The sequence below is a fragment of the Bubalus bubalis genome, chromosome 7 (assembly GCF_019923935.1).
Source record: "Bubalus bubalis isolate 160015118507 breed Murrah chromosome 7, NDDB_SH_1, whole genome shotgun sequence".
NCBI classification, from domain to species: Eukaryota; Metazoa; Chordata; class Mammalia; order Artiodactyla; family Bovidae; genus Bubalus; species Bubalus bubalis.
Window position 1 is genome coordinate 17,994,248 of NC_059163.1, and position 27,399 is coordinate 18,021,646.

The 27,399-nt window shown below is 38.0% G+C and overlaps 1 protein-coding gene across 7 annotated transcripts in view; it reads left to right on the forward strand.

Annotated features, from left to right (window-relative positions):
- The window catches only part of WDFY3 (WD repeat and FYVE domain containing 3), a 287,453-nt gene that overhangs the window by 214,964 nt on the left and 45,090 nt on the right, over positions 1-27,399 (forward strand). For 5 of the 7 annotated variants that reach the window (XM_044945700.1, XM_044945695.1, XM_044945696.1 and 2 more), the window contains 11 exons: positions 1,423-1,605; positions 2,676-2,833; positions 4,046-4,123; positions 5,600-5,827; positions 12,491-12,544; positions 14,714-14,882; positions 17,945-18,108; positions 21,584-21,732; positions 23,510-23,630; positions 24,102-24,187; positions 26,066-26,146. In XM_044945700.1, the coding sequence (XP_044801635.1) occupies positions 1,423-1,605; positions 2,676-2,833; positions 4,046-4,123; positions 5,600-5,827; positions 12,491-12,544; positions 14,714-14,882; positions 17,945-18,108; positions 21,584-21,732; positions 23,510-23,630; positions 24,102-24,187; positions 26,066-26,146 (1,471 nt within the window). The remainder of the gene's footprint in view (positions 1-1,422; positions 1,606-2,675; positions 2,834-4,045; positions 4,124-5,599; positions 5,828-12,490; positions 12,545-14,713; positions 14,883-17,944; positions 18,109-21,583; positions 21,733-23,509; positions 23,631-24,101; positions 24,188-26,065; positions 26,147-27,399) is intronic. The other 2 variants (XM_044945697.1, XM_044945701.1) reach the window with 1 other exon arrangement.

Below are 27,399 nucleotides of genomic sequence, written 5' to 3' on the forward strand. Positions count from 1 at the left end.
TTAGTTTCTGCAAAAATCCCCCGGTCGATAATGTGTTAAGATACAGCCAAAAAAACTAACTTTCAGAAACTGCCAACATTGACAATCTGTCTCCCCGTAGGGCATACCTGATCCTATACCAATACACCCACCAACATACACTGACATGCTGGCTGTGTATCTCCTTACGCTAGGATGGGTAAACCACTAACCACTGACAATGCTTGCCCTCCACATTTCATAGTAACACTGGAAAATTTGGTGATACATTTGTACAAGTACTAACACAAACACTAAATTGTGCTTATCATTAAGAGAGCCAGCTATTGGTAGTATTAGGCCAATCACAGTAGAGGCAGATATTGCTTGAGACAAGTTGTCAGTACTGCCATTTTTATTCTTTCTTCCTCTCTTTTTTAATCTAGTTCTCCCACTGATTTTGTTAAGTTCCATGCATTGAAGTCTTCGGGTGGACTGATTTCTGGTTTCCAACAATGTTCAGTTGAAAAGATTAGATAATTACAGAAGTGTTTGTTTCTCCAGCAATATAGTGTGGTCGTTCTACGTATGATTTTATCCTTTGTCCAGTTCTTATTCTTTCATTCATTTAAGCATTAATTTGTTCTGTTATTTTACTAAAATTTCTTGAATCCCAGTGATTGTTTCCGCCCAAGGAACTAAGTCTAGAAAACTGGTCCCCAAAGTGAAGGGCTCAGACTAGAAACATTGGCATCATTTGGGAACTTGTTGGAAAAGCAGATTCTCTGGTCTGACTCAGATCTGCTGAGTACTCAGTACTCAGATACTCTGGAAGGTGGAGACCAGCAATCTGTTTTAAACTCCCAAGTGATCCTGCTGCTTGCCAGATATTGACTGGTCTAGAGCAGTAGTCCAAAGTAAGATGGAATTTAATAGTAAAAATTCTAAAAATGTTTATTATTTCTTTCCTTTTGCAAACTATTCAAGAACAGTTAACTTATTAGTGAGTGTACTTAAATATTGAATTGTCCAAAAAGTTTGTTCAGGTTTTCCCATAGGATAGTATGGAAAAACCCAAGGGAAATTTTTAGCCAACCCAATATTTAGATCTAAAATTTGCTTTTAAGTGAGGAGTATATTCTTCTCTTTCAATATAAGCTAGATAATAAAATGTATATGTGATTTCCAGTTTTATAAATTAAAATGCACTCTTTTTGCTTGAATAGAAAGTTACTTTAAATTTTCCAAGTAGCCAACCACGTTTTTGGTTATCTGAGTAATCATTTTCTTTCTTTTTTTTTTTTTTAACTGAGCTGGCTATAATGTGAAGCCTTTTTTTTTTTTTTTTTTTTTGGATGATTAAGTACTGTACATCTAAGTTGAAATTCTTAGATGTAAAACAATTAAAAAAATACTAACTACCTTTGTATTATTTTTGATCACTTGCTGTTTTTCATTTCCTAGGGCGTCAGCTTCTCATAAAAGCTGTCAACAGAGTTTGGACGGAATTAATTCATAGTAAGAAACAAGTCTTGGAGGAGCTTTTCAAAGTCACTCTACCTGTGAATGAAAGAGGCCACGTGGACATAGCTATAGCAAGGCCGCTCATCGAAGAAGCTAGTTTGAAGTGCTGGCAGAATCATCTAGGTAAGAACGTTTACAGATACCATGTGGCCAAGAGACTTACACATGACTGTCCTATATGGGTGCCCTTTAGATATGAAATTAAAACTTTCCCCAAAGGATATTATGATGGCAGTAGAAATGAAAATCAATACAGTATAGACCATTCTAGAATGATTATATTGTATCAGGCTTCCCTTGAGGCTCAGCTGGTAAAAAATCCACCTGCAATGTGGAAAACCTGGGTTCGATCCCTGGGTTGGGAAGATCCCCTGTAGAAGGGAAAGGCTACCCACTCCAGTATTCTGGCCTGGAGAATTCCATGGGGTTGCAAAGAGTTGGACACTACTGAGCACTTTCACTTTCAGAATGATTATACTGAAATTAAGCTTTTCTTCTTAGATTTCTTTTTTTTAAATCTGAGATGTGTTATACATCAAGGTATCTATGAGCATGGTAAATAATATATTGCTCACAACTTCAGTATGGTCATCATCTTGGCTATGACTCCATATCCCTTATCTATAATTCTAAAGTGCCAAAAACCCTAAAAATCCAAAATGTTATTATTAATTTGATGTCAGAACTCACTTGGTGGCAAAACCTAACCTATCTTTGTTTCTCCTACTAGGCATGAATATTCATACATTTTGTTGCAGAAATATTAGTTATTATTTTATTCATTATGGTTTATTACTCTAGATCCTCAGATGCTATTGTATAACATATAGTATACATACCGTATCACCTTTTTAAAATCCAGAACTTTTTAAATTCCAAAGTATACACAACACCATAGACTCTAGGTAGGGCATTGTGAATTGTTATTAACATAGAAATTGATGACAGTTAAAATAAATTTGCATAACATTGCAGAGCTATGAGTTTTCACCCAGATGTGCGTCCAGCCAGTACAATAATTATTAAGCAGGTATCCTTACACAAGATAAGTAAATGTCGTATCTAAGACAGCATTTACAGATGCTTTTGATAACTACAGAAATGTGCTTTGTAACTATGATGACAAAGTACTAAAAGTAAGGCGAGTAAATACATGGAGAAATTGTAAAATACTCTTAATTTTAATCCTGTAGCCCATGAAAAGAAGTGCATAAGTAGAGGAGAAGCTTTAATGCCCACCACACAATCCAAATTGTCCCGTGTCAGCAGTGGCTTTGGTCTTTCCAAATTAACGGGATCAAGAAGGAATCGAAAGGAAAGCGGGCTTCATAAACACAGCCTTTCCACCCAGGTACATCGTTTAGTTTTGTTAATGATATTAGAACTTTGTATTTCAAGGTTTAGTTACAGTGTTTTATATAATACACTTAACACATACAATCATAAGATTTGAATTGACACTCTACATTTTTGCTTTCGGACAGAGAGATAACTCTGGTTATGGGGTCTTCTCCCATTTTATTATGATACAGTTGCACTATGAATGTTGTGTATTTGATCCATGTCATGAATGAATATAAGATGAGATTTCAGATATTGATATATGATCAGACTATAGTTTTTTCCCAATTTTTTCAAGCATTTAATAGTTCTATTATTAATAGTTATATAAATTTTAAATCAATAACAAAATGACATTTAAATAATTTTATTATACACACCAATTTTTGATTTTTTTTTTAACTCCTCCACCTCCAGCATTAATTTCTTCCTCATCATACTCTTTGCCATCTCAGAATCTCAGTGGCATCAGTGAAAAGCATCTGGGAGAAACCATGTGTATGAGTCATTCCATGTGTCAGGTCGGGCTCCCTAGCAAGCGCATTCTGAGAGAGGGTTTAGTGTGCAAGCTGCTTATTAGGGGTGCCCTTGATATTTGTGGAGAAGGCGATGGCACCCCATTCCAGTACTCTTGCCTGGAAAATCCCATGGACGGAGGAGCCTGGTGGGCTGCAGTCCATGGGGTCGCTAAGAGTTGGACACAACTGAGCGACTTCACTTTCACTTTGATATTTGTGGTAGGGATAAAAACGAGGCAGGACTGCTTATGGGGAAATGTCAGGGTACAGTGCAGGTCTGGCGACAGACCAGGTAGACCCAAGTGGAGCCTTGGTACCAAAGTGACCTGGCGGAGTTAACTTGTACTGAGCTGAAATGGCTCAGCCCGCTTGCCCCCAAATCAGGCAGTGATTGTGGGGTACACTGCAGCTCTCTGCAGCTGAGATGATCCCTGAAGTGCGGACAGCACACCCAGAAGCTGTGGCAGTGAGCCCTTCCGTGAAGGGGCAGTAGGGGTTGGGGTGTTGGGATCTGAGTCCATCACATAAGCCTCCGTCAGATTCATCAGATAATTCATCCTTCACAGTTTTTTGTGGGATATTTGGGATGTTGTTGTGATGCCTTTAATAGAATTTTAACTAACTGCCTTATTTCAAGGCTAGTTAACATTTTCTTTTTCAGAAAATCCATGAAATATTAAGACTCTTTTCCCACCCATTATTAGGAGATTTCTCAGTGGATGTTTACACACATCGCTGTTGTTCGTGACTTGGTAGACACACAATATAAGGAATACCAGGAGGTAAGAGTCATAACCTTAATAATGGTTTGTTTTGCATTTCTCAAGTGAGAAAAGACTGTTTCCCTTGGTATCTTCCTCCTGCTTTTAAGAGTAAGTTGCTGAACTGCATTCATCATCAAAGGTGATGTTTTTAGTTATTCCTGGCAGCAGCTACTTTGGCCACTGGTTTTAAGACAGAAAGAGTGGAACTTCCTTTGGGCAAACTGCATTAAAAAGTGACAGACTGGAGATCAGCACAGCTGAACCCTAATAACATTCATGACCATCATATTTCATGTGTTTGTTCCTAATAAAAATTAAAATGTCAGAAGATCCCTTTTTCAGACTTAATACAGAGATCATCAGCATGTGCATCAAAGTCTCTGAGAAGTCTCTTAAAATTCTAAAAAATTAAAACATAAAGTTTTTTTTTTATTATTACAAGTTCTTAGTAATTTTGTCAATAAAAACTTCAGTGAAATCTTGATTAATTCATAATTACTTAACAACGTATCCTAAATATTTCCATGGCAGCTAAATTGTATGCATTAAGGATTTCTGAATGATAAGCTGCTAATATTTTATGGGCATGATACTAGATATTTAGTTATTACAGGTGATTTCCTCCCGTCAGGAACACATAAGTACCATTATGATATCATATAACATCAAGATGACTTCTTCAATAACCATTAGGGTTAGTTATATAAAGAGATCTTTATTACTAGACTTTAAAAGTATATACTTATATTTCATGAATCATTAGATAAGTTAGTCACAAGCATCTACTGTTGAAATGTTACACATTTTGGTATTTGACAATAGCAAGAAGTTATTCCACAAGTCATAAGTTTCCCTTATAGTAAGTTGATTTGAATCTCTCCCAGTGGCCAAGTAAAAATGATTTTCCTTTTCTTTTTATATAAATGTTAAGTTCCCTATCAGAACTGCATGTGCATATTCTCTACCTAAAAGTATTGGAAATGTTATGGAGATCAGCAGGTATCTAGTGTGTTGGCAATATTTCTTGACCTGGCTTTGTAGATTTTCTTTTATTCTTGTTCTGGTAACTGCTTTACAATCTAGGGTGGGGAAGGGGATTCAGCCTTAAATTCATGTCTTTTTTATCTCTCACTGGACAAGCCATTACATTGTATTTTCATAAATAATATTGCCATCTTCCCTGTGTCTTGAGTTACAAGTTTCTTCTACACTCGGGTCAAGTGTACCACACAAGCTGCCCTGTACATACCTTCCACGGAACTTGGCGCTAAAATAATCCCCTTGGGCCATCACTAAAACCCACCTTCTCACAAAATAGCTTATTTTAGCCATAAATAAGTGTAATTTTACTTTTATGATATTGACTGAAATGGCGTGGATTGGGTTCTGTTACCAAATACTAACTTGATTTTAAGCTGTTTATAGACTTTTAATTGTTGCTCCTGCTTTTGCTTGAAAACCAACCTGGACTCCCCTCCACCCCTACTCCCTTAGCGTCAGCAAAATGCCCTGAAGTACGTGACGGAAGAGTGGTGCCAGATCGAGTACGAGCTGCTGCGGGAGCGGGGGCTCTGGGGCCCCCCCATTGGTTCCCATCTCGACAAATGGATGTTGGAGATGACAGAGGGGCCCTGCAGAATGAGGAAGAAAATGGTGCGAAATGATATGTTTTATAACCATTACCCTTACGTGCCAGAAACGGAGCAGGAAACCAACGTGGCGGTGAGTGCTCAAAAGTCAGCGTTTGTCATGGCGGTCTCAAGTTTCCCTTCTTTTTTTGCAAGCATTTTCTCTTATTCAGTTACATAAAATACCTGATCTAGAAAATTCGATGAACTGTATTACGTTGGCACTGTCAGGATGGTGGCGATGGAATGAAAAGATAAGCAGGGAGATCGCACAGTGAAGCAGTTTAGGTTGGAGACCCTGGAGCTGGCTGCCCGGTCAGTAGCTGATAACCTAGTATCAGCCACTTGAACCTCTTTAGGTTCTGCTTTCTTCACGCCTAAAATGGAGAAAAATAGCAGCTCCATCTTAGAAGCCATTAGGAGGATTAAGTGATTAAAATTAGTCAAGTACTCAGAAAAGTGTCTAGCACGGAATAAACACTATCTGACTGTTAAGTAAATAAAATAACACAGCCACTAAGCAGTACTCTGAAGAAATGCAGAGCGCAGCCAAAGAATAATAGTAGCCCGAGTGTCTAGATCATCCCAGTTATGTTGAGAAGCTTCATCACAGGTTCCACCAGTATAAAACAGACAGCATTTGCCCTTAAATTTCTTTTTATTCAGACAAGTTGCCCTTCCTAAAGCCTTCATTCAGATTTTTGCACTGACCAGAAAAATGTTGTCTATAAACTGATCATGATTTAAGAATCATGCTTTTTTTTTTTTAACATTTGGGAAAATGCAGTCTTCCCCTGTAAAGTCACTGCAAATTGAGGAAGAGAAACCCCTTCACAGTTTAAGTACTTTCACATTCTTGACTCAGACATGATTCTCTCAACAATGGAAGAAACCAAGATTAATAAAAAAGACTTGGTGCGTGTGTCTTCTAGTGAGAAGATGGTGTAACATGAGACGACTTGGATTGCTCCAGTGCCTCTTTTTTTCTCAGTCAAAACCCTGGCTTCATTTATCTTGTGCTAATTGACTCCACTTTGTCCTGTTGCTATTTAGAATATCGTAGATCTTAGACCTGCTAATACATAGTTGTTTACGATTTTTTAAAGATTGCTCCCTAAAGTTTTGTTTTTCTCAAAGCTATTTCATTCTGTCAAAAATGCCATACTTGGTAAATTTTAACTTAAAGCACTATAATTTATCATACTAGTGCACTCTGTAGCAAAAAAAATGCACCCATATTTTTGCAGCCTTCGAATAGCACATACTTTTGTCAGAGCAGACTAGCAGTACAATCTCTGATTATTCATCCATTTTTCCCAAGTAAATAATTGATTAAGAATTTAAGCCTGTAGAATTTGATAAAATATTTTTATGAAGTCAACACACAATTAAGAATATGAATTAAGAAACTCATTCAAATTGAATACATTTAAGAATATGAATTAAGAAACTGAACCTAGTGGCTCAGAGGTTAAAGCGTCTGCCTCCGATGCGGGAGACCCGGATTCGATCCCTGGGTCGGGAAGATCCCCTGGAGAAGGAAATGGTAACCCACTCCAGTATTCTTGCCTGGAGAATCCCATGGATGGAGAAGCCTGGTAGGCTATAGTCCACAGGGTCGCAAAGAGTCAGACACGACTTAGCAACTTCACCTTCACCTTCAAGAATATGAAAACAGAAGATGAATGTGCACTCTTAAATATAAGACCATTCACTATATAACTGAGATATATACTTTTTGAGTTACATAACCATAGGTTTTCTTTTTTTTTAACTGTGTGTACTCCATTGCTTCTTATAACAGTGTCATTTGTTTTAAAAAGTATTTTCAAAAATTTTTATCAGAGTATAGTTAATTTACAATGTTGTTAGTTTCAGCTGTACAACAAAGTGATTTAGTTATAAATATATCTCTTCTTTTTTAGATTCTTTTCCCATACAGGCCATTACAGAGTATTGAGTAGAGTCCCTGTGCTATACAAGGAACTCTATACCTGCTATACAGCAGGTCCTTATCAGTTATCTATTTTATATGTAGTAGTGTGTATATGTCAATCCCAGTCTTCAATTTATCCCTTGCCCCCTCCTTACCTCCCAAAACCTTAAGTTACAAAAGTATGTTTGAAGTTCTATATCAGATAAAAACATAATAATCTATTCAGAGTTCACACTTACAACCTTAATATCCATTAGCATTTTACCTTATCAAAGGAGTTCATCAGCCTGTGAAATCTATAAACAGTCTCAGAAATAAGTGTGCACCATATGGAGCTTTCCCTGCCCTGCCCGCGCCCCCCCCCCCCCCCCCCAATTGGGTTACATATTGCAAAATACAAGGCAGTCGAGAAATGTTAGAGATACATTTACAAAAAAGGAAAAAGCAGGTGGGAAGGGGAGATGATTACAGATTGTGGAATTCATGCTGCTTTAGTTCATGTAAAGTCAGGGTTAATATGCTATGATGAAATTTTCCAAATGAATAATGATTTTGGTGGTGCTAGTTCAAAATCTGTAAACTTGAAACACCATTAAATGTCCACTTTTTTATGGAATATGCCATCTGGCAATATTGACATCAAGGAAAATTCCAAAAAGTAGAAGCAAATGCTATTTCACTAACTTCTATTGTAAAATAAAAAAGAGCAGGGACTTCTAGTGGTCCAGTGGCTAAGACTCTCCACTCCCAATGCAGGGGGCAAGGGTTCGATCCCTGGTCAGGGAACTAGATTCCCACATGCCACAACTGAGAGTATGCATGCCACGACTAAAAGAGATCCCACGTGCTGCAACGAATACTTGGCACAGGTAAATAAATAAACAAATGATAAATATTAAAGAGAGAGTGCACAGATACTTACAAGGCACAATGTGCTTGATGCTCTGCAGAGCATTTACTTACAATTCCAGGGCCCTCTGAAGTGTAGTTATGTTATTATCCCAATTTCACAGATGAGAAATAGAAGCCTAGAAAATTAAGGAATCTCTTCTAGGTAGCAAGGCAAGATATAATACTAAGTAGCAGAGCAAGATATAATAACTATAGGTTGATAATTCCTCAGGAGTTGAGTCAGTCTTGAAAAAAGATTCCAATCTCTGGTGGTTTTGAGACATCATCAACAGACAGTGAATTTCTTTCAGAGAGAAACCATATACTAGATTTTTTTTTTCTCTTTTTTTATTTTCAAAGAATTTTTTTGATGTGGACCATTTTTTTAAAGTTTTTGTTGAAATTGCTACAACATTGCCTACATGTTGTGTTTAGGCTTTTTTTTTTTTTTTTTTTTTTGGCCACAAGTCATACGGGATCTTAGCTCCCAAGCTAGTGATGGGACCTGCACCGAAAGGCTACACCCCAACTACTGGACCACCAGGAAAGTCCCATATACTAGGGTTTTCTCTCTAATGCTGAAGCGTATATAGAGCTTAGTAAGTGTTCAATGAATGGACTTGTCAGCGCTCTTTCTTCCTAAATTAGAATTTATCCATTGCTTCCCATTCAGTATTCTTAGAGAATTTTCCTAATTATTCTTGCACTACAAAGGGCTAGAGTCAAATTTTATGGGGTGTAAAGTTTCTGTAACTTGGGGAGGCTCTATAATAAAAAGAGTATGGCATTATGAATAAAAAATTGCTAGAGCCTCTCTTGCAGGGCTTTGAAAGGAGCCCATGGGAAGTGAGGACTGTTGAGGTATAAGCTTAGTCAGTTTCATAGTAAATCCTCCTCTACTCTGAACCATTTTGAATGTTGCCTCCCAGAATCAGAGACCAGTCACGTCTTTCCTTTACACTTGTGGAAATGCGCCGTTCTCCTTGTACCCATCTTTATAAAATATAGGCAGTACTTTTCGCAACCTAAGAGGTATTTCAGGTATGCTGCCGCTGCTAAGTCGCTTCAGTCATGTCCAACTCTGTGCAACCCCATAGACAGCAGCCCACCAGGCTCCCCTATCCCTGGGATTCTCCAGGCAAGGAACACTGGAGTGGGTTGCCATTTCCTTCTCCAATACATGAAAGTAAAAAGTGAAAGTGAAGTCGCTCAGTCATGTCTGACTCTTAGCGACTCCATGAACTGCAGCCTACCAGGCTCCTCCACCCATGGGATTTTCCAGGCAAGACTACTGAAGTGGGGTGCCATTGCCTTCTCCGATTTCAGGTATAACAGGTACTAAAAATTGCTTTTGAAGCCTCTTGAGAGGTACAATAGGTTCTGCCTGGAGTAAGGACAAGTGATTTGATCTTCACCTTATTTATTAAGAAGAATCATTGTTTAAGTAACATTTAACTCTTTAGTCCTGTTGCTTGAGGTGAACATACAGTGATGATTTCAAAGTTATTTCTTGTTTTAAAATCTTTGATGTGTTAGAAATAATCAAGTGATTATTTCTTTGGTCATTATTTCTTAAACCTGGATAATGCTACATACTGTGTTAAAAAGTAGCTTATCTTTTATTGTAAGTTTTGAACTTTATTTTTAAGTTAGATGTTTGTAGAATGAAGAGAATATTTTAGTGTTTCATTTGCCACAGGATTAAAAGCTTTGAATTTTTATTAACTAAAATTATTTTAATGAGAACAAAAAATAATTTTGTCCTGAGAAAAGTTATGTACGTGTGCAAAATTTTCTAATTGCACTTAAAAGTCCCTTTGCACAGGGACTTTTCTTGGAGGGTCGATTTCAAATCTAAAATAGCTATACTGAGTTGTACTATAATTCTGTATTTTAAGTGGTAATATTATTTATAAATACTAAGATGTGAGCCTGGGAAATGATGCAAATACAAAACCTGGTGGTTTTTAAGCAGCTAGCTGCTCAGAATCCTGAGGAAGGAGAATAAAATTCCAAACTTTGCCACTTGAAAATTATATTTAAGTACTAAAACCAGGTTTTAATTCTATAAGCCCCTTATTTTCACAGAATAATAGTCTCAAACAAATTTACTGTTCTTTGCAAATATTATTGGGATAAAACCCTCACTGTTTCCCTTTAATGTTGAGCTGCTCAGGGCAGAAGGGTAAACAACTCACCTAAGTTCCTTTTCTTGTAATTAAGTGAGTCTCCTGTGGCTTCCCCTGCATATATTTTTATATGCTATGTATTAACTAAGCAGCTCAGGAAATTCCATTGCCAATAACAGAGAAAACTTAGAAGTAAAGGAACTATAAAATTATTTACTAGAAATTCTGACATTGAAAAATTTTAATTTCTGTATAAACATAGTTATAATAATAATTTATAATTTTTTAAATTAAATAGAACTATGATATACTAAAATTATTAGTATACATATACCTTTGATGTTGAACACTGTACCTTTTAGTAAAATAAGAACCTCAGTTAGTGGCTCAGTGAGCAAATGTGTATTAAACCAGCCCTCCGTCATATGCTCCAGGGAACATACTATTGTGTACATGTCAGACCCTGCCCACATTCTAGTTGGGGATATATAGTGGACATCAGAATTGGGTTTGACAATAGCAGTTGGTCCATTTTGCTATATTGGTTTATCACACATCTGTCCAGTGGTCTGTCTTGTTTTATTTTTTAATTAATTTCAAAATGAGTTGGAGAAATCAGTACCTTTCACCCCTAAACACTTCCACATGTATAGCAATGGAGTTCAGTATTTGTTCAGAATTCTTTTTTTATTGACATGAATTTTACATATACATCCTAAGTGCACCATTCTGTGAGTCTCAACAAATGTGTAGTAATACTCATGTAACCCAAACCTTTACCACGATTGGGAACATGGATGTGTGTTTTAAAGATTATCTGTCAACGTAAGGTATGCTTTTAAAAGTTCGCTGTTAAGGAGAGATGTTTATTAAACCATATTAAATACTTGAAAGTATGCCCAGTAGTTCCGCGTTTGTTTTGCCAGGGGAAGCAAACATTTATGAAAGCATTTTGCCTGCTCATATTTACTGTAAGGCCAGGTACTGGAAGTCATCTCCAAATACAAACTGTGAAAAGAAGAACTGGAAGGTTGCTTGGATGTGTTATTGTCTGTAGCTATCCGTTTGTATGTGTACGTGCACAGGCCACGTGCTGCAGCTCAACAGATCCTGCCTTCTTGTTACTCAGTTTCATTCTGAGAATAAAATATAAAGCAACTACCTTATTGTTTAAAAAGTAATGTTTAGAGAAACTTTCGGTTTGGAGGCTGATAATCCAAGCTTGCTTCCACTTTCAGCCTCTCTGGGATCTCAGCTATGAAGGCAGCAAAGGAAGAAGGTCCTCTGGCTTTTAGGGGAAGATGTTTTTTCACTAACAAGCACTTAGTGATTTCTGTGGTTTTGGATATTGTAGATAATAGTTCAAACCAGTTGCTTCTGTTGCAAAACAGATCGAGAGATAAGCACAGTAAAAGTTAGGTTGAAGATATTAATAATAGCTAGAACTAGGTTCCATTATCCAATTTTCTCTGTTTTTCCTTTGAAGCCATATAAAGAGTTGTCTATAAATTGTCCAAGACACTGGCAGCCTGTGCTCAGGTTTTGTCTGTGTGACTTTGAAGTCTGTCTTGTTCAGTAACCTTGAGAATTTTAGCAGTTATGTTTTACTTTAAAACTACTTTTGATAATTGAGAAAATAATCACAAGATGCTAAGTGATTATTTCAAGCAGCTTAGGATATCATATTAATTTTGTGTGAGTGCATCTTCCATATTTCATACAATCCTCAAGAGTATTTTATTTTTGTGTTGCTCTTTGTTATTTTTTTCTGATGTGTCTATACTTAATACCCTATTTTCAGTCTGAGATCCCAAGTAAACAGCCTGAGACACCTGATGATATCATTCCTCAAAAGGTAAACCACAAAATACCATAAAAGAATGCAAAATACTTACAGTTTTTTTATTTTAATTTCTTTGTTTTGGTTTTGTTTTATTTTATATTAGTGCATGGTAGACTAGACTAACCTAAAGGGATAACTCTCAATTTGCTGTTTCTGTAAGTTCCGTGGAGTTGAAAAAAGTGAATTTCATTCCTACTAAGAGATGTTCTTATCTCTCTTGCTTTGTTCTGATTAGCTTTCTAGGATCCCTATGCAGCTCACTAACAGGCTGAATACCCATCGCTCTCACCGTGAAAAGTGTACCGCTTCACACATAAACTAACAAGTCCCAAGGCATGTTAGTAATGGGCAGCCAGACACCACCAAGTTTGTTTTCAGCTTCTCATTTAATTCTTCTAGATACTAAACAATATATATTTTGAGACTTCAAGTGTATTCTCTTTTAAAATTACTTTTTCAATCAGAAGGAACTAAATGGAAACTAAGTGTATGATCACTTTTAAATACAATTTTATTTTAATTTAAATTTATATAATTGTTTTCTTTTTGCGGTAAGATTCAATACATAAGCAGTAAAAAAAAATGCAGAACTTTACAACACAGAAATTTACCTCAAAATATTTGGGGGAGAATCCTTTTAGTTCCGAATCAGATATGAAGTCAGTATCCAAGATGTTGTCCCACATTTGTTAATTCATTGTCTTGCCCATCACTAACTATGCTTTCATCTTTTTAAAAATGAACAATTTTGAGTTGAAGGTAATTGTTAAATCTTGTGTAGAGAATTGTTATAATACAAAATTAACTACCCTGCTTTCATTTCAAAAAATACTACAATATTCTTATTAATTCATCAGATTCATCCTTCCATAACTGTAATATTATTTTACAGCATTTCAGTACTTCCGTGTTACATAGTCCAGTTTTCATTTGCTGCATATCATTCATCAGTTACCTTGCAGCTCTCTTCATTCTAAGTCTACACCTGAAGTTAAGGGTAGCGGTGGCTTGAGTTAGGTATCTTTTCACCTCAAAATTGGTTCAGTATTTTAGTCTAAATATTTCATCCAGTTGGACACTTTTTTTCCATTTTACTTCAAAATCATTTTTAAAAGAGTTTTACTTAAAATAAGTATTTTTGTAGATAATAACATATTAACTATTTGATGGAGAGTTAGGCTGATAGAATATTTTCAGTTAGATTTTAATGGGGAAGGAAAGTAAGTTTAGAAAGAGAAGGTCTTTAAGCGTGTTTCAAACTCTTATCTTTTACTTAATTTTTAATTCAAAGTCTGGGTCATTCTGGTCAAGGAACATATAAACTTTTCCCTTTGGTCTTACATTTTTATAGGAAATTTTAAACCTTAATTTCTCATTGTCTGTTGTTTTAAGAAAAAAAGTTTGGGTCAACTGGACAACCTGTTTTTTAAGATAAATATTAATTATTCTGAAAAGAAAATGTTCTGTATTAAACACCAAAAAGTTAAATCTCTTCTGATGTTTCTGGGTAATTAATTTCTTCTTCAAAATGGACTTATGTATGTTCTTGATACACTCATTTATTTGTTAAGTTTCTGGATCATATTCTTTTACACAACAAACAACAGGGTTGTTTCAGCAAATTGGAGACAGAAGCTGGAGTGGCAGGTGAACCAGATGGTGTCATCTGGCCTGAAGCCAGTGCATTCCATGTGGGGTCAGAACTCTGAAGGGTTGGGCCATTCCCAGTGTTATGGTGAGACATGGGAATACCAGGAGGAAAAGGGCAGTTCTGAGTTTCTATCTCCAAGTATCTGCAGTACACACACAGATAGTTTCTACCAAAGGGATGGCCCTTCAGGCCTAAGCTGTTTACTTGGGGCAGAAACAAAATTCCAGGCTCTCCACAAATTAGACATCCCCTTACAACATGATGCTTTCTGACACTGGGTGTTCTCTCTACTGTACTGCTGCATCAGGAAGACTGTGCTCTACTAACAGGAAACATTTGACAAAAGATGATGTATTTCTTTTTTCGGAAAGGACAAAACTGCTAATATTGTTGTTTTATGTATGTCTTCTAAAAGTCAGTACAATTTAAAAAGAGAGAAACCTAACCCAAAAGTCTGTGCTTTTACTATGTACAGTCTATTAATTCTTGAAGATGAATTAGCTGAGCACTTTCCTTTTGCTGTTCCATAGAAGCCTGCTCGATACAGAAGAGCCATAAGTTATGACAGTAAAGAATACTACATGCGACTAGCCTCCGGCAACCCAGCCATTGTGCAGGATGCCATCGTAGAGAGCTCCGAAGGAGAAGCTGCTCAGCAAGAGCCAGAACATGGTGAAGACACGATTGCTAAAGTCAAAGGTCAGCAGCCTTCCTCTCTGACTTTAATTAAAAACACTTGGGAGCATTCCTTCTACTTCAATTCCTATGAAAAATATTAGCAATTATAAACAGTAGGAAGACCCTCCTGGAGAAGAACATGGCTACCCACTCCAGTATTCTTGCCTGGAGAATTCCATGGACAGAGAAGCCTGTCAGGTTATAGTCCATGGGGTCACAAAGGGTTGGATATGACTGAGTGACTATTTATATATTATAAACAGTAGGGCCAAACTTATTAAAAGTATCTATGCATATTTTAGTATATCAACCTTCTTAAAGATGGATTTCTATATCAAAACTAAAGAGACTGGCTCTTCTTTATAGCCTATAGATGAATGTCATATACCCATTGGCTTGATTTTTTTTTTTTTTTTTCACTGTATCTGGCAGAATTGTCTGTGGTACCTGATATTTTAAGTTAAGGCCCTAATAACTAAGTGAATATTTATAAGATTAAAACAACCATTAAATGTGTCATTAGTGCATGTTTGCCAACAGTAAGAAATAATGATCTTTTCTCCTATGAGCTAAAACATATTATTGCAAATCTATACTTTGTGAGCCTAGTAAGACCTGCATATGATCAAGGATTGGACTAAAATGGACATGGGCTTTTTGATTCTGGACATCTGTATATGTGTGCCCTCTGCCCTCCTCTACAGCTTCTCTGTGAGCTGGACCTTCCCAGTTTTGTCCTAAGATACTGATCCAACTGTCCTCCTGAAGCCTTCTCGTTCAGCTCCCCGGGCTCCAGTGGCGCTGTAGTCATATCTTTTACAGCAATTTCAGTGATTTTATGTTTTCCTAAAGTATCAGTTTCTCAGAGGCAGAGATTATTTCTCTCATCCCTTTATAGATTTTGGCGCATGTGTAGCACACAGTGGGGACTCAGTTGATGTTGAAAAAGTAAAATCAATCCATTGTTATTTTTTAAGCCTCTGAAATAATCATAAATTGTAAAGTCTTGGTATAGTCTATAGATAAAGCCCTGGAATGTGAATTAAAAGTGTAAGTTAAAACTTATTTGCAGATCTCATTGATAAAAATCTAATAGTATATGGCCATGTCAACGTAAAGCATTTATCTATAGTTGTGGTCAGCTTCTCCTATCATACCTGTTTTCTCTCATGATGACTATGAATTACTAAATATTTCATAAGTGACCTAATATTTTTGTAGAATCCTTGAAATTTTTAGTAGTTAAACAGAGTTTTTAGCCTTCTTATTTCTTGACACTGCATCAGCAAAGTCATTGATATCAGTTCAAAGCTGTGTTTAATGGCTATAACCAAGGTATATAATTCACAGAGTTTGTGGTGATGTGTTTGGGTCATTGGCATTTAGCTTTCTTAGCCTCAGTTTTCCTAATTCCTAATTAAACTAAAACCACAAATATTGGTGTCATCACTGTGATGTGCTAGATGTTATGATAGATATGGAATTGGAGGTTTTGATTCATCAAACTATAAATAAAGCAGCTGGCAGTTTCTCCCCTGCTGGATGTCCTCAGCAAGACTTGCTCTTTCTTGCTTATTTATTGTGTGTGCATGCTAAGTCACTTCAGTCGTGTCCGACTCTTTGCAACCCCATGGACTATAGTTGCCAGGCTCCTCTGTCCATGGGATTCTCCAGGCAAGAATACTGGAGTGGGTTGCCATTTCCTTCTCCAGCTTATTTATTGTAGTCTTTGCTATGTGAAAATAAGGTTCTTCCCAAGACAAACCAGAACCTCTGATAACTTGGGTTCAAAGGGTAGGATTCTAGCAGATATGTTTTTCCAAAATTCTTAGAGCAACTATAGTAGATAGATGTGACATTACTTTTGAGGAAACAAACTAAAGAATATTAAATGTGAGATTTAGAGATAGAGTCCTAGAGCCTGTTTGTTTCCTATACTTTGGGATATCAGTGGTTACCTTCATCCTCAGATTTTAATTTCACCTCCTGTGATTATCAATAAAATTATCAAAATGTAGGCAGTAAAATGTTAACTTATTGGGCAAATTAAAGTATCCAGCTCTATATCAAAAAGAATTGTGTTCTTACTCTTTATGATCTGTTGAGTTAAACAGATTCATTCATGTCTGAATGACCATACTGCCACTTATAACGTGAGTCTTAAAATAGCCCTCATGGGCCCTCCATGTAGGTGGGATCTCTTATAATCATGTTTATAACTTGCCATCCTTATTCTTGTTTCTGATAATGACTGACCATTTATTGATGGTATCCCCTCAGTAGAACCCACGCGTTAGCATCACCCCTGTTACCATTCACTCTGCTAATCTCTCTGTTTATCATCATCGACATCTGACACTTGCTGAGACTTTACTATTTATCATGTACGATCCTAAGCACTTGATCGGAATTACCTCATTTAGTTCTCCAACAGTCCTCCAGGTATCCAATAGAGATGATATTTTTGTCGTTTTTTATAAATGAGAACCCTTTGAGATTCAGAGAGGGCAGATAATACTCCCAGGTCATACAACTGTTTAATACCAGATCTGTGCTGAGTGGGGTGGTTTTTTGGGGTTGTTTTTTTTTTTTTTTTTTTTTTTTTGGCGGGGGGAGGCGGGCAGTGATTGGTAATTTTTATTTGTTTTGGTTTTGGAGTTTTTTGTGGTCGTGGTGGTGATTTTTTGGTCAGCACTGGGTTTTCATTGCAACACACAGGCTGTTTGTTGCAGAGAGTTTCTCTAGTTGTAGCTCATGGGCTCTAGAGCAGTTGGGCTCAGTAGCTGCAGTACATGGGCTCTCTAATTGCAGCTCATGGTATTAGTTACTCTGGTATTAGTTACCCAGCATTTAGGATCTTAGTTCCCTGCCCAGGGGATCGAACCCATGTCCTCTGCATTTGAAGGCAGATTCTTAACCACTGGACCACCAGGGAAGTCCCTAGAGCCTGTGCTACTGGCCACTGAAGTGTGTGCATGCCTTCCTGAATTCTCTCAAATTGTACAGGAAGGACTCCTTGAGACTAAACCACTCCCCAGTGGCCCCCATGAGACCACATGGCCCCCTTGGCTCTTGTCCTGCAGGACTGGTCAAGCCACCTCTCAAACGGTCTCGGTCAGCACCAGACGGAGGCGATGAGGAGACACAGGAGCAGCTACAGGACCAGACAGCCGAGGGCAGCTCGATAGAAGAGGAGGAGAAAACAGACAACGCCACCCTGCTGCGCCTGTTGGAGGAGGGCGAAAAGGTGCTGGGCTTCTGGACAGGAGGGGTTGCACTGAGTGGTTTGTTTCCCTTTTACAAGACAGCTGAAGGGTATTTATCTGGCAGCCAAAGAGACATATTGCAGCCTCTGCAGTGAAATCAGTATTAAGCCCCCTTCTGGGTTTAGCACTCTTCATCTGCAGGACTTTCTCACCTCTCCGGACACCGACCAGCATGAAGTGGCATCAGATACAGGATTAACATTGACACCTAGTTCCCTGTCTTCTTCTGTATACCCTTTACCAGACTGCAGCTCTCCCCTTAATTCTATTTCAATCCCATGTACACAACCCATTCAGCAATTTGGTCCTGTATTTTTCCCTACCCCTCTGTAATTGCACTAACCACTTGAGCAGCTTCAACTAACCCATCATCCCCAAGCCTTGAGCCCATCACCCCCAGCCTCATATTTCACCCCTACACTCAGCTTCACTCACAGAAGACTACTTGGCCTTCCTATGTCGCTCTCAACCTCTTATAACCTGCGACCCCTCTAGGCTTAGTTTACTGACTCTGCCGTGTAGCCTGAGCCCCTGTAGCACTTTGTACCTTGCAGTTCACTCCATCCATGATGTTGGTTCTTTAATTTGCACTTTACTCATTGCATTCTCTGCATAAATGCCCCTGTCACTCGCATAACCTGTATCCCTGTAACCCACATTTGATACAGCTTCATTTATCTGGAGTCTTTAGTACTCAATACATAGGAACTTTTCCTTCAGGGTTTTGCCAGCCCAGATGTAAATACCCTCCTCTAAGCTTTTATAAAGCCCTATGTCTTTCACTCTTTTAGGCCCCTTCCTATGTAATCCGTAGTAACCACAGGGTTTTAATCTATGGCCTGTAGCTTCCAAGGCGTTTCCCTCTGTTATAGCTTCTTCTGTTTGCTGGTCTCTTCAGTGTCTGGTTCCCGCCCTGACACAAAGGGGATGGTTGAGGACACTATTTTTTTTTTTTTTTAATTTAGGCTCACTTGTTCAGCCGCGCTGTGGGGAGGGAGGGAGGGATGCTGCAAACAGATAACACTGGCGTGCGCTCGCAGTGCCTCAGCCACACTGGGTCTGCCCCTGCTCACGGCGCGTGTAGCCTCTCTGCCCACACTGCTTGGGCTCTAGGTTGTTCCGCCGGGAACAATCAGAGGCCGGCCCTGGGCTGAGCTCCCAGGTCCAAGCCGCTCAGGTTCAGGCACTCGGGTAGTCCTCAGAGGCGCAGACTCGGTTGGGCCTGCGTTTTGTGTTCTTCCCAGATCCGAGCAGCTCAGGTGATGAGGTGTTTGGCGGGTGCCAATGCTGCGACTTATCGCCTCCCCGCCACTCGGTTATCTCCTTTCGAAGAGTTGGGCTGCTTTTCTGGGTGCCTGATGTCCTCTGCCGGCATTCAGAAGTTGTTTTGTGGAATTTACTCGATGTTTAAATGCTCTTTTGATGAACTTGTAGGGGAGAAAGTGTTCTCCCCGTCCTACTCCTCCGCCATCTTGGCTCCTCCTCTTTCACTCTTTTAGACCTTAATTTTTAAAATTCTGTTCAAATATATGTAGCCTGATTAATCTTGAATGAAAACATAAAAAGAGGGGGAAAAAAGTTGTAACTATAAAAACCCTATATCTATCACTCCCTGGAGAAGGGATTGGCAACCCACTCCAGTATTCTTGCCTGGAGAATTCCATGGACAGAGGAGCCTGGAGGGCTGTAGTCCATGGGTCACAAAGAGTCAGACATGACTGAGCGACTAATACTTTCACTTTCTTTTTTGTCTGTCACTCATTTACTGAGTTATGATTCTTTGTTCCTGTGACTGTTTCTTCCCCTAGATAGTGAGCTCTTTGTAGGCAGTCAGTGTTTTCTTATTTCTACCCCAGTGCCTTGCACAGCTCTTAATCACCTGATACACCCTCTGTAAACCTTGAATGAAGGAGTGTCTGGTTGAATGAATAAAGGGATAAAAGAATGAAGGAATTGAACGTGTAGTATCATGTCTTTAAAGGTTGTGTTTGTCTGTTATAGTAGATTGTGGTATAACCCTTGAAATATTACTCACTAAGAAATAGTAATTAGAAATTAGAGCTTAATTTTTTTCAGATTCTGTTCAAATATATAGCCTTGAATGAAAACAGTACAAAAATTGTAACTATAAAAGTACAGTAGGTCTGAAGGAAGGAAGCACATGATAAGTGTCTGGGAGCTTCGGAATGTTCTGTTTCTTGTTCTGGATGCTGGTTGCATCATATTTTAAGCATTTGAAAATTCTTTAAGGTATGCACTTAGGAAATAACATTTTCTCTGTGTCTATTTTACTTAAAATAGAATTATTTTAGAAGTATGTGAAGTTTTTTCACTGTAACATTCTAAATTTTTATTGTAGTTCACATGTGGTGTTGAAACTTCTATTTGTCTATTTTAGAAAATTTATTTTCTGATACTGTCATGCTTTAAGCTTCTGATCTTGTGAGCACAGCCTTTGCTCTAATTGCCTTAAGCTTGAATAGTGCAGGAAGTGCATTCAGACTGACATTCATTTGACAGTTGTTTGACTCTGATTCAGTTGCTGATTTTTTTTCCTTGACTCATGTTAAACTAAGAATAAGCAAGAAGGAATTTTTGCTAAGAACTAGATCCTGCCTGTTGGAAAGAAAACAATGGTAACATTGAGGGCTTTAGCAAGTCCGTCCTTCTATGAGGAAAATACAGCTTCTGCCAAGTTTGGCTTTTTACAATGGCACCACAGTCTGCCAGGCAGGCGGAATCCAGTGGGGAGCGAACAGAGACAAATTCCAGAGGCTGTTTTGGAAGAAGAGGAAAGTAAGCTGTGTGGAAGAGAAGACAGCCAGCAGTTGCTAACATGATTCTATATATTCTCTCACTCTTACAACCCGCCACTGAAGTATATTTGAAATTTACTTGAAGATACAGAAGCCCAGAGACATGAAGAAATCTGACCAAATCTCTAGTTAAATGACAAAACTAGAATGTCAACTCGGGCACATCAGGCTCTGCATGCCTTTCCCACTCTGTGCGTCCTGCCTGGCCAAGGGCTCAGTCAGAAGCTCCCCACATGTGTGCCTCAGTTCCCCTTCCTGCAAAGTTTCTGTCTATCTCCCTCCTCTTCTAACTTGTTCACTGACTCTGGAACCTTGTACACATGTGTCTGGCAGAGTTAGTACTCAGTGAATACTGGGATAAGTGGATTGAGTGGATGGATGTGAATAGAAGGTTGTTTCCTTTTACTGAAGTCAAACTGCAACTCAAGACTGCAATCTTAGCTCTTCTGTTTATTATGTTTGCACTCAGATTAATATGCTTAGCTCAGGGGGTGCCATCACACAGTAACATCTTGGTAAAATTTTGTTTGCCCATTAAATCCATGTTTAAAAACATTTTGCTTCCTTTGTATTTTTTTTTAAATAAATTAGTTGATTTTTTAAAAACTATACTAATGAATGTTTCTGGTTTTCTTAATAGATCCAGCACATGTACCGCTGTGCTCGAGTCCAGGGCCTTGATACCAGTGAGGGGCTACTCCTCTTTGGTAAAGAGCATTTCTATGTGATTGATGGATTTACAATGACAGCAACCAGAGAAATAAGAGATATTGAAACCTTACCTCCGAAGTAAGTAAATGAATGAAGAGACACAAAGTATAGCTGTCTTTAGCAAACAAGATACCTACATAGTTTGTTTTTTTTTTTTAATGAAAAGTTATGTTTTAAGTAATGTTATCTCTCAGTTTGTATGCATCTGTCATTACATGTTCACAAGAGTAATATTTCAAAGCTATAAGGGACAAATTTGCCTTATTTATCAAAATGAAAACTACATAAAATTTATTGCTATGCATTAATAGCATTAGATATAATACAAGTTCCTGATATTGTCATCTGTATATTTATAAAGTTATTCTGAATGTGTAGAGTGTTCTTTTTTCAAATCTCAGTGCAAACACAGTTATAGCAAAAACACAGGCAGCTGTACAAAACTCCAACAAAGGTAAGCATGCCCATGTCCTCTGAGTACCCTAGAAGCAGTGTGACCTATGCACAGGCAGGAATTAACTGGCTGAGTTGATCCAGCTTCCTTTTCTTCTGCTAGTCCCGTGATAGACATGATACTGGGTAATGGAAAACCCAGAGGCAGACAAAACAAGAAGGAAGATAAAAAGCTAAAGACTTAGAAAATCAACATGCTCTTCTCTTCCTCTTACATTTTGAACACCTAATGTACATAGTGAATGTGGACACCTTCATCTTATTCTGACACATGGTCATCTTCATTCCTAGGAGATAATTTCACATTATCATTTTTAGCAGCCATCAGGGCCACATGATGACTTTTATGGGCCTCCTCTTGCATATAAAATTATTTAAAGTGATGTTTTCTGATTGTGTTGGTTTAAAGATGAATATATTCACTTTATATATTACCACGTTTTCTTCTACCTAAAAATTCAAGGTTTTTTCTTTTGATTTTAAAAGATATTAAAACATTTTCTTGGCCCCTTAAAGGTATATAGACCTTGACACTGTACCAGCTATGCCTGATAGATATGCCCTTTTGGCCACCTCATGTGAAGAGTTGACTCACTGGAAAAGACTCAGATGCTGGGAGGGATTGGGGGCAGGAGGAAAAGGGGACAACAGAGGAAGAGATGGCTGGATGGCATCACCGACTCGATGGACGTGAGTTGGAGTGAACTCCGGGAGTTGGTGATAGACAAAGTTATATTCACCAAAGGGGATTTATAGTATCCCTTCAGTTTAGTCACTCAGTCGTGTCTAACTCTGCACTCCCATGAACCACAGCATGCCAGGCCTCCCTGTCCATCACCAACTCCCGGAGTTTATCCAAACTCATGTCCATTGAGTTGGTGATGTCATCCAACCATCTCGTCCTTTGTCGTCCCCTTCTCCTCCTGCCCTCAATCTTTCCCAACATCAGGGTCTTTTCCAATGAGTCAGCTCTTCGCATCAGGTGGCCAAAGTATTGGAGTTTCAGCCTCAGCATCAGTCCTTCCAATGAACACCCAGGACTGATCTTCTTTAAGATGGACTGGTTGGATCTCCTTGCAGTCCACGGGACTCTCGAGTCTTCTCCAACACCACAGTTCAAAAGCATCAATTCTTCGGAGCTCAACTTTCTTTATAGTCCAACTCGCACATCCATACATGACTACTGGAAAAACCATAGCCTTGACTAGACGGACCTTTGTTGATAATGTATACTGAGTTGCTAACAAGTTACTCTCTTAAAAGGTTTTTTCTTTAACTAAATATTCAGGTATATTGTGTCCTGCTTCTTTTCACATGTTGAAAATAGCACCCCCAATTGTTGAACTAGTGAGTTTACCTCTTGCATTGTTTCTGTTGCCTCCTTTTTCCGGGCCGCCTCTAGTATGCATGAGCCGATTATCCCTAGAGGAGCCAGGCAAGGCCCCAGTCAGCTCAAGAGAACGTGCAGTATCTTTGCATATGAAGATATCAAGGAAGTGCATAAACGGAGATATCTCCTGCAGGTTGGTTGATTTAGTAGAAATAAACATTTTGTCATGTTCCTTTATTTAGAGGATGTATACATGATAGGCGCCACCTTGTTGCTTAGAGTTTTGGATTTGGTTGTATATAGACAAGCTCGTGTCACATGTGGCATAGCTTTATAATACATCCCTTTAGCATCCTAAAACTTTGAGTGTTATCTTTGTTATCCATCTTTCCCTATAGTTATCCAGATTTATATTTGTTGCATAAAAATTACATTCACTATAAATGTACAAAATTATAATTTTGTAGTAAGGATTTTAGAAACAAATGGAGCAGAACAAATTCCATCTGTTTTTGTAATTTAATCTGCTAGGAATTCATGACTCAAAAAATGTTTTCCAGTCATCAGATTAACTGCTTCAATATTAGGGAAACTCATAGTGGAAAAGTTAATATGTAACCTTACTTGCATTTTTTCTTCATGTCTTTCCCTCTGATCTTTTCAGCCTATCGCTGTGGAAGTTTTCTCTGGAGATGGACGAAACTACCTCCTTGCTTTTCAGAAAGGAATCAGAAACAAAGTTTATCAAAGGTATAGATTATTACAAATACTTCATAATGCTGTATTGTGGGAAGCAATGGGAGGTGTAAAGCATTACAAGTTCAGCTCATTTTTTAAAAATCAATTAAATACTTGAATTAACTTCTTTGAAGAAAATGTTTCATTTTTGCCAGCCTCTTGAAACGTGCTTCTTCTGATGCTCTTCTATTTTGAAAGAACGTTTTTTTTCCTTCTGGTAACTTACACTGCTGCTGCTGCTGCTAAGTCGCTTCAGTCGTGTCCGACTCTGTGCGACCCCATAGACGGCAGCCCACCAGGCTCCCCCGTCCCTGGGATTCTCCAGGCAAGAACACTGGAGTGGGTTGCCATTTCCTTCTCCAAACTTACACTAGACTTCATCAAAATATCTCTAAGTATAAAGGAATGATGAAACTATAGCTTAAAAAATAATACTTTAGGTTCAGAATAGGCTTTGTTCATATTTACCAAAAAGAAGGCAGTGCCATACCTTGCTATTGAATGCAGAGCCTGAATTTTCTTAGAATTTATGTTCTTGTGGGACTTTTCTTACTTAGGAAGGTAAGTTGGATACCTTCATCCTTGAAAAAGTAGCTCAACCAAATAAAGCAGTTGACTTAATCTGACCATATTTCATTTTTGGTAAACTGTGTTTACCTAGAAGAAAAATAGTATATGTTCGTGTGCTTGCAAGTTCTGCTGGATGTGTGAATAATAAAGCTTTTATGAACTGATGGTAGGTAATAAGAGAGCCCTTATTCTTTGAAGAGTAGTATGCATGCATGCATGCTAAGTTACTTCAGTTGTGTCTGCTCTTTGCAACCCAGCCCGCCAGGCTCCTCTGTCCATGGGATTCTCCAGGCAAGAATACTGGAGTGGGTTACCATGCCTTCCTCCAGGGGATCTTCCCGACCTAGGGATGGAATCCAAGTCTCTTCTATCTTCTGCAGTGGCAGATGGGTTACTTAACCACTAGCACCACCTGGGAAGTCCAGAGAGTAATATAAATCCTGGCAATCCCTCTATTAGGGAAGTTGTGTGTTTCCAATGAGGAGTGACTAATACCAAGCAACACTGTTTATCACTGCAGTACAGCAATACTGCCTGTGAGCATGAGAGAAATGAGGGAGGTTCTGCAGAAAAAGTTCCCATGGATGTTGCCTGGGACGAACTAAGTAAACGATTGAAATGTTAGTTGCCTGTCTTATTAATTTCTAAGGGTGGTATCATTTTCAACATGGGTAAATTATCTGCTCTTCCCAACTAGAAGCTGTTACAAGGAGATGAGTTTGTCTTGAGCTGAGAGATTTCTGTGTATGTGCCAAGTTCAAGGTCCACATTGATTCCAAGGATTTTCCCACAATTCTTGGTTGCCCTTAAAAAATATATGTTGACATTAGGAGCTGCTCTGAAAATAATCATGACAGTGTCACACAAAGGTTTTCCTCGTGTACGTGTTCTCATTTGTCGGTGGCGTCTCTGTGCTGTCGTTTGTTTAGCTGTTAGCACCGCTTGCTGTCCTGTGAGTGTTTAGCTTCAGTCACTCTTTAGGACATCGTTAAGTTGACTCAATTCCTGTGAATCAGTGTGTCAAGTAATGCGGCAACATACGTAAAACTCTAAAATGTCAGGTTTTGCTGTGGATCTTTATGTTGGCTTTAGAAGCCATCATCTTACCTTTATTTGTTTATTGAGTTTCTAATTATTGAGTATGGTTTATTTGAGTATTCTAATTATTGTATATTCCCTTTGCCTGCCATTTACTGAGGAGTCGAGGGAGTGATGGTAAATGCAGCAGTTAAGCTCTAAATGAGTCATTCTTTCTTACGCTCCCATTAGATCCTGACTGACACGTCATTTCCGATTTTATGCTATTTTTAAATCTTCCAGGTTTTTGGCTGTAGTGCCATCTCTCACTGACAGTTCAGAGTCTGTGTCTGGGCAGCGGCCGAACACCAGTGTGGAGCAGGGGTAGGTCATGTGCCTCTTGCATGTTATAGTTTAATACTGAAATTGCATCATTTACATCTGGACAGTATTATTTAATATTTTAATGAATATCCCTGCACCCCAACCCCCAGTGGTTTGTAGAACTATTTTACAATACTGAAAATTAGAAATAAGAGAATATATGCATGATCGCTCATGTCAAACCAGTGTCAGATGTCTCACATGTTGATCATTTTCCTTTAATGTTTTGAGAATATGCACAGTTGTGCCCAGTTGAGTCCGTCGTATAAATAGACACTTTTACTCTGCATCTTCTATTCATATTATATATAAATATTTCCTCTTGTTTTTTAAAAATTCTTTAGAAACTTTGCCTTTATTTACTGGCCACTCATCATTACGTATAAGGCATTCTCTTGTTTTTAGATATTTCATCTTTATCAGGTTTCCTTGTTAAAAAACTTATACACATTTGTATTCTACTATTAGTGGATAAGTTTGCTTATCTCAATAGATATCAGCTTTCTGTATTTACTTTTTAATTTTTACTGATTAACTTAATCAGTTAATTAATTTAATTTTTTGAATGATTTGTTTCTAAATATATATTTCCTTTTGTATTAGTAGCCCTTTATAATCCATTGGAAAAGAAGCAGTGCTTTGGGGCTACAAATTAATTATTACAGGATGCAGGAAAATGTCTTAAAACTTTATTGGACATGCTGTAAATTTGTAAATAAAATGTGATACCAGTTTCTTTGTATCTATACATATTAAATTTGTGTATTTCTCTTTAAATTATTGTTTTTATTTTTCTTTAGCTGACATTTAATACAGATACTGCATGTATGCTTTTGTTAACTTCAGCAACATGTTCTGTTCCTAATCATTTGTGTTGTTGTTAAGATAAATACAGGAAGCAAAAGGCTCTCATGAAGCATATTTAGCCTTTTTTCTACTTGTAAGCAACTTACTAGTACTTTTGCCTGCCTAGATAATCTCCAACTTGCTATTTCATTGTTCTGTGCTGAGTTGGCACTTCTTAAAGAACTGTTCAAAGCTCAAAGGCAAGAAGCAGAAATTCATTTCCAACTTTAATGTCCTTTTCAATTATTCCCTTTCTTACAAAGTTGAGAAATGATCACAGCTCTTTTTTCAGTGCTAAGTCGCTTCAGTTGTATCCAACTCTTTTGCGACCCCGTGAACTATAGCCCACCAGGCTCCTCTGTCCACAGGGTTCTTCAAGCAAGAATACTGGAGTAGGTTGACATGAC